At 26.7% G+C, this 8015-nt stretch overlaps 2 protein-coding genes across 2 annotated transcripts; both read left to right on the top strand.

The window, feature by feature from the left end:
- Nucleotides 1-5978: 5978 nt before the first annotated feature.
- LOC132925383 (uncharacterized) lies at nucleotides 5979-6439 on the top strand. The gene is made up of 2 exons (XM_060989785.1): nucleotides 5979-5995; nucleotides 6106-6439. The coding sequence occupies exons 1-2, from the start codon at nucleotides 5979-5981 to the stop codon at nucleotides 6437-6439; spliced, it is 351 nt and encodes a 116-aa protein (XP_060845768.1).
- A 224-nt stretch (nucleotides 6440-6663) lies between these two features.
- Nucleotides 6664-8015, top strand: LOC132925382 (uncharacterized). The gene is made up of 4 exons (XM_060989783.1): nucleotides 6664-6835; nucleotides 6920-7045; nucleotides 7279-7556; nucleotides 7662-8015. The coding sequence occupies exons 1-4, from the start codon at nucleotides 6664-6666 to the stop codon at nucleotides 8013-8015; spliced, it is 930 nt and encodes a 309-aa protein (XP_060845766.1).

Here is an 8015-nt window from a genome sequence, read left to right as displayed (position 1 = left end):
AATCCAAATCCAGTTAAAAGCAATGAAACGTCAATTTCGTCTATTATAAATACTAATAACATTTCTGTTACCTCAAGTGATACAGAAGATGATCCTGGCTTACTCAATAATAATTATAGTAGTGATACATCATCAAAAAAACAAAAAGATGTTTGTTTTAATGTTGAAGTGGATGACTTAGGAGATTTAATTTCGGGTTCATGCCAGCCCATTTTAAAGGTAATGTTTTAAATAAATAGTTAAAATATTATTAGGTAATATTATCATGACAAAATAAAATAATTAATTAAATAATTTATGCATGATTATTAATTAATATTTTAATTTTTTTTAATATTATTAGGATTATCCAAAAACAATTTTTGGCAAACAGATTGATCATTTTCGTCCAATTTTTTTAAGTTATATACTTGGTTGGAATACAGTGTCAAACGAGATGCTGTATATTGCTTTTGATGTCGATTATTTGGAAAAAAAATGATGACATTTTCACAAAAAATAGGATTTAAAAACTGGAAAAAAGTTTGTAAAAGCATTTATGTTAAGTAACTTAGTGGGCTTGAAAAGGGGTCAACAGGTCAAGTAATTTAATATATTACACATGTTTCATGAAATAATTCGTTTTAAATTCAAAAGCATGTGGTTAATATATAATAGTTACAAACTATTACATATTAATTATTATAATAGGTATTATATTGAAATATTATTAAATATTTAAATATATACATATTTATATATTTAATATTATTTGAACATTTTATTATAATTTATAGATAAGTGGTTCTAATAGTAAACAGTCCAAGCTTGCTAGTCATGCACTAACTAAAGAGCATTTTACTAATGTATCAAAAATGACTGGATATTATTCAACTAAAAGTACAGGAAGTATAGTTGAACAGCTATCAACTGCTCATAAACAAAACATTTTAAATAACCGTTCATATATGAAAAAGTTAATTGATATTATATTACTATTATCTCGTCAAGGAATTGCATTTAGAGGCCATATAGAAAATACAAATTCCTTAAACAAAGGCAGGGACGGCGCTAGGGTAGGGCAAGTGGGACATTTGTCCTGGGCCTCGCGCTTTAGAGAATATTATCAAGGCCTCGCGTTTGCTCCCAATAAAGACACTCAAAAGTAAACATAATACAAAAAACATGAACTAAGAATATCTAAAATTAAGTATTATCGTGTTACGTGTAATGTTTTTTTTACAAACACAAATTGAAAATTATTTTATTTATAGTATGATGATACTTTTTTTTATTATTATAAGTTGTCGCCAATTATTAGTGGTTTCTCCGTAACCGATAAGAAAAAGACTCGTCGATCAACCGGTCGACACCGCAGTACGCATTGTTTATACAAAATAATTATAAATATAATTCTTGCATGTATCAATTTTTTATTATCTTATCTTATTTATTTTTTGATTTGGTGAACAAACAATTACAAACTTGCAAATCACTTTTTACTGAAGAACGTCTGGCAACGGCTGTCAGGCGGTACTGTAGCAATAATAGTTTTTATTTTATTTGAATTTCGTAAGGGGTAAGTGGTAAGTAGACACAATTTAGAATACACGGAGAGGTTCAGCTGTGCGTGGATGGGGATTTAATTTTTATTTAAATTATTGTAATAATTAAATTAAATAATTTTACATATAATAAAAAATGTAATACAAATATTTTTAATCATGTTAGATTTCTTGCTAAACTAGGTACCTAAAATTTTCTGTTGACCATAACTTATGATGGCTAATAGTTTTACTATAAAATGTTATTATTTGTTATATTATTTAATTTAATTATGTAACAACTAACAATCAGTATATTTGATCTAAAATATATTATAAATAAGTATTTTAAGTATTTACTTTTGCCATGGTTAGAAATTGTTTGTATCTTTTAGACGTCATCTCTCTCAATTCTCAACTTATATTATTTAAATAAAACGATTACCTGGTTTATCTATACAACTATACTAACAATAACTAGCCGCAGTGTTGGGTAAATAACTTTTAAAAAGTAATAAAATTACGTTAGGTACTTGTTACATTAAAAATTTTTATTTAAATTACCTACATTCGCATTACCTACCTAACATTATTTTTATCACGTTACATTACTTTTTCTTTTCAAAAGTAGGGTGTTAAATTAACTTTACTTTTTTATTATTTATTGATAAAATAGATCAATTTTTTTTACTATAAAAAATGTTATACATTATACCTATATAAATTATGTAGGTATAACATTAATGTTGTACATTATTAATTTTATAAATAAACAGAATGTATAAAATATATTATACGCCGTATATAGATAGAAATTACAAATAATATTATTTCGAAATCAAAATTTAATTAATTGAATTGTAATTTGTTTTGGACATTGTAATCCTTTTACGTTTGTTATAAATTATTGTACTTCATTTTAATAACGTAAAAAAATGCGTTACTCTGCACATTAATGTAAATTTGAATAAAATGTAATGAAATTACTACCACCTTACTAGAAAAGTAATTTCGATACAGTAATTTGTAATTTGAGTTACGTTAATACCCAACACTGTAACTAGGTAATATAAATTCAAAAAAATATTAATTTATATCTTATTAGGTACCTAGTTATATTACCTATGAAAAATATTATATTAATAAATAACATAAAGTTTGTACTCCGAGTGACTTATCCCCTTTCTCACGAAATATAATTTTACTTTGACTAATACCCAACCACACGTATAAATATCACAATAACTGTGAAACATGGGATAGACACACGTATTTTTTGTATTTTCAGTGATATATAGAATACAATGGGACGAGATCGCGATAAATTTAGGAAGTTTGAATCAGGATGTGCAAAGCGAGAAAAGAAAAAACAAAAAGAAGAGTTTGTAAAAAAGATACGTGGAAGTCTTGAAAAATTTTTTCCAACCTCCAACAAAGTAGAGACCACAAAGATTAATGAAAAAAATACATTGGAAAATAACATAGAAAATAATTTTGAAATTGATGAGATACTAAAAAATGATAATACTGAAGGATGCTTAAATTTTGAAGGTGAAAAAGTTGATGCCACTGAAAATTTGTCACTTGAAAATCATAGATTGGATGATAATATTATAATACATTTTTCTACTAATATAAATAAATTAAATGATGATCACTTGAATGAAAATAAATTACATTTATTGAAAGATCATGCGAATTGGCCAATCGTAATGAATAATAATACAAAATACGAAATAGTTAAATTGGGTCCTTCACGTGTAATAAATCATAACTTTCCAATTACAGTGCAAGATGATGGTTCAAAAAGGAAATTTTCAACAAAATTATACTACCGTAATTTAATTAACGGAGAACAAATTAATAGATTTTGGTTAATTTACTCTAAGTTGGAAGATTGTGTATTGTGTTACTGTTGTAAATTGTTTAGTACCAATGCTAATTATGATAAAGAGACTTCATTAAGCTCTAAAGGTACCAATGATTGGAGACACTTATCTGAAAAACTTAAAACTCATGAAAAATCTATTTCACATTATAAGTCTGTCGAAGCCTGGATGGAATTGAATACTAGAATATCCAAAGGGAAAACAATTAACCAGCTAGAAATAAATATAATAGAAAGAGAAAAAAATCATTGGAGAAATGTATTGAACCGAGTCTTATCAATAATTCATTATTTAGCCATACACAATGATGCCTTTAGGGGTACAACAGATGTTTTATATGCCAAAGGGAACGGGAAATATCTTGGTATTATTGAAATGTTAGCAAAATTTGATCCGATAATGGAGGAACATTTAAGACGAATTAAAGACGAAGAAACTCGTGTGCATTATTTAGGCCATGATATACAAGACGAACTCATTCAAATTATGGCAAATGAAATAAGACAAAAAATAATAAGTTTGATACGAGCCGCAAAATATTTCACTGTCGTAATGGATTGTACACCAGATATCGGACATCAAGAGCAACTTACAATTCTCATACGCATAGTAAATATGGAAGAAAGTAATGAATCTGATCCAACCATACAAGAATATTTTCTAGACTTCATAAATGTAAATTCTACTACTGGATTAAATTTATCTGAAGTTCTCCTTAAACAATTAGAATTATATAATATAAATATCGGAGACTGTAGAGGTCAAGCATATGACAATGGGTCAAATATGGTTGGCAAATACCAAGGAGTGCAGACACGTATTTCAAATATAAACCTCAGAGCTTTTTTTACACCATGCGCAGCTCACAGTTTAAATTTAGTTCTCTGCGATGCGGCAAAAAATTCTACAAGAGCAATTTCATTTTTCGGTACAGTACGCCGTGTTTACACCTTATTTTCGGCTTCAACAAATCGTTGGAGTATAATTCAAAAGCACTGCAAATTATTTACTGTTAAACAATGGTCCGATACGAGATGGGAAAGTCGACTAAACAGCGTGAAAGCATTACGATTACAATTTCCATGTATAATAGAAGCTTTAGAAGAAGTATATGAAACGGCAAATGATTTAATGGCTAAAAGTGAAGCTAATTCATTATTAAACGAAATAAGTAGTTATGAATTTATACTTAGCCTTATTATTTGGTATGATATTTTAGAAAAGGTGAATATTGTAAGTAAGAATCTTCAATCCCAAATTATGAACATCAGTACTTCTACAAAAATGGTATACGGTCTTTTAGAATATTTGAAACAGTATAGAATAACAGGATTCGATTTTGCAAAAAATATAGCAAATAAACTGGCTTCAGAAATAGACATCCCAATTATTTTTAAGTGTTGTCGTGTTAGAAAGAAAAAGAAGATGTTTAGTTATGAACATGACGATGAATCAATCTCAAATGAGGAAGATCGTTTTCGTATTGATTATTTTCAAGTTATTGTTAATCAAGCAATAGAATCGATTAATAAACGTTTTGACCAGTTAGAGTCATATTCGAATAACTTTGGTTTTTTGTATCAAATAGGTAAAGTAAAAACTATGGAAGAAGATGAACTACTAAAATATTGCAAAGATTTACATTTAGTATTATCCGATGGTGATCTGAATGATTTGGAAGGACTTGACTTATTTTCTGAACTTCTTATTTTTCGTATGATGATTGATGACAATACAACTCCGCTTATAGCTCTTGGTATTTTAAAAAAGACAAATGGTTCATTTCCTAATATATCTATTGCTTTAAGAATCATGTTAACAATACCAGTAACATCAGCTTGTGCTGAAAGAAGTTTCTCAAAGCTTAAATTAATCAAAACGTACCTGCGAAATAAATTAAGCCAAGAGAAACTTTCAGATCTTGCACTTATATCTATTGAACAAGAAATATCTAACAAAATTGACTATCAAAATCTTTTAGAAACTTTCGCTTCAAAAAAATTAAGAAAAAAATTTTTTTAGTAACATACAATTGCACAAGTAATAAGTATACTGTATAATATACAAATAATATTCAAGTGTTCGTATTATTATTATTATTATATATTATTATTATTATTAAATCAACAAAAGTTTGTTTATCATTTTACATTTTCGTATCCATTTTTTTTCACAATCGTTCCTATAATCAATATTATAATAATTTTAATTTAGGGCCTCGTAATAGTGTATTGTCCTGGGCCTCGCAAACCCTGGCGCCGTCCCTGAACAAAGGTTAGGTATACTTTATTGATTAATAACTATGATAAATCAACTGTCTATTAAAAAATGTTAATTAATTACTGTTTAAAGTTTAAATTAATTTGATTATTACATAACTATTTTAGGAAATTTTCAAGAGATGTGTTCATTTTTTAGTAAATATGATTCTGAATTTAATCGAATGTTTAGTAATTCAATAAGCTATTCCAGTCCTAAAATTCAAAACGAAATTATAGCCTTATGTTCTCAAAATGTCAAAGACACAATACTTTCTGAAATTAAGGAAACTGGATTTTTTTCTATCATGTGCGATGATGCCAGGTAACAACCAATTTTATTTTTTTATTTGCATTTTTAAACAAAATTTTCTAGTAAAAAATTTATTATTTCATAATTTGTAACATTTTGTATTCTTTATAATATCTTGTTAGGTGTCACAAAGAGGAACAAATGTCTATTTGTGTACGGTATACAAAAAAATTTAAAGTGTTTGAAAGGTTTTTAGGATTTTTAGATGTTTCCCAAAAACAAGATGCTGAGTCTCTTACATCAGCTATTTTAAACTTCCTTGAGCAATCAAATATCCCAAATATTCCAATTGTAGCCCAGTCCTATGATGGAGCAGCTGTTATGTCTGGTAAAAGAGCAGGAGTGCAAACTAAACTAAAAGAATATTACCCAAGTGCCGTCTATGTTCATTGTATGGTTTGTAGAATTAATTTAGTTGTCATAGACATGTGTAAAAGTATCAAGGTACCTACCTAATATGATTTTATTGTACTTAGAATTTATTAAAATTATTTAAAAAAATCTTACTATTCATTGGAAATGTTTAAATTAATTTCTATTATCATGTCATTTAAAAAAATATATAAACCTATATTTTAAAATTTAATTCAGTTTTTAAGGAAGCAAAACAATTTTTCAATTCTATTGAAGCATTGTATGTACATTTTTCTCGGCCATCAACTAATTTTAAATTGAAAGAAATGCAAAATAAACTCAATATTAAAGCCACCACATTAATGGCCATAAGTGATACACGTTGGGTATGTAGAATACAGAACTGTGATGCAGTTTATAACAATTTTGAAGTACTTATTGAAGTTTTAAATGATGAAGTAAATTTAAACAAAGACATGGATGTAGCTCAGGCTATAGGTTTGTAATTAATAATTTATAAGTAATAACATTTTTGATTTACTACTTGCATATGAAAATGTAATCCAAATTTAATTTTTCTAGGCTTATTAAGTTCTATTCAAAAAGCATCATTTATAATTTATTTAATTATACTCCAGGATGTACTTAAAGTTATAAATATTCTGAGTAACCAGTTACAAAAAAAAACTTTCACATTAGGTGAAGCTAGTAATATTATTTTTGGAGTTATTCAAACATTTGAAAATTATAGAAGCTCTAATAAGTTTACTGAAATATGGTCTAAAATTACAAATTTTGCTGAAAAACATAATATACCAATTGAAACACCTTCTAGAGGTACCTACTTTTTTAATTATATTAATTATTATTTTTTAAATGTTATTAATTATGTTTAGTAAATTTGATGTTACATTGGTTTATTATTATGTATTTAATTTAAGGCTTTAATTCTAAGCGTAAAAGAAAAGAAAGCACATATTTAAGAGATTATTGTACCTCTACTACTATTGGGAATGAATACTCAGAATTTGAAGAGTCTTCTTTAAATATATCGAATGAAGAAAACTGGAAAATAAATGCATATTATAGAATTCTGGATGCAATTATTACCAATATGAAAACTAGATTTTCATCTGAAAGCTTACATTTAGCATCATCTGTTGACAGTTTTTTTAAATTACAATTCAAAGAAAGTTTACCATTCATACAACATTATGAGGTACGTATTTAAAATTTTACAAAGTTGAAAATTAAAATGTGTAATAATTCACATATCATTATTTTATTATAATATATCTACTAATTTTTTTAATTTTATATTTAGAAATTGTTGGGTATTAATATTGAATCGTTAGAAGCTGAAATGACTGTAATTAAAAATAGTATTCAAAATTCTGATTTTACTCTTAATGATGTGTTACAAAAAATAGACCAGAACGTTTTTGCCAATTTATATAAACTCATGCAAGTTGCTTTAACTCTGCCCATCAGCTCTGCTTCTTGTGAACGTTCATTCTCTGTTATGCGGAGAATAAAAACATGGATCAGATCTAGTATGAACCAGGATAGATTTACAGATATGTCAATTTTACATATTGAAAGAGATATTTCAAATATTATCGAGTCAGAAAACATTTTAAATAACTTTGCTTTGAAGAATAGGCGTATAGATTTGTAA

The sequence above is a fragment of the Rhopalosiphum padi genome, chromosome 3, assembly GCF_020882245.1.
Source record: "Rhopalosiphum padi isolate XX-2018 chromosome 3, ASM2088224v1, whole genome shotgun sequence".
Lineage (NCBI taxonomy): Eukaryota > Metazoa > Arthropoda > Insecta > Hemiptera > Aphididae > Rhopalosiphum > Rhopalosiphum padi.
Note: the sequence above shows the minus strand (reverse complement) of the source record. Positions and strands in the feature narration are given on the sequence as shown.

What these genes read in the sequence shown, in the direction of transcription:
- LOC132925382 (XM_060989783.1), top strand. Translation starts at nt 6,664, where the DNA reads ATGCAAAATAAACTCAATATTAAAGCCACCACATTAATGGCCATAAGT. An exon ending in GGATGTAGCTCAGGCTATAG is followed by an intron (nt 6,836 to 6,919) that starts GTTTGTAATTAA and finishes TAATTTTTCTAG; the next exon opens with GCTTATTAAGTTCTATTCAA. An exon ending in CATTCATACAACATTATGAG is followed by an intron (nt 7,557 to 7,661) that starts GTACGTATTTAA and finishes TTTTATATTTAG; the next exon opens with AAATTGTTGGGTATTAATAT.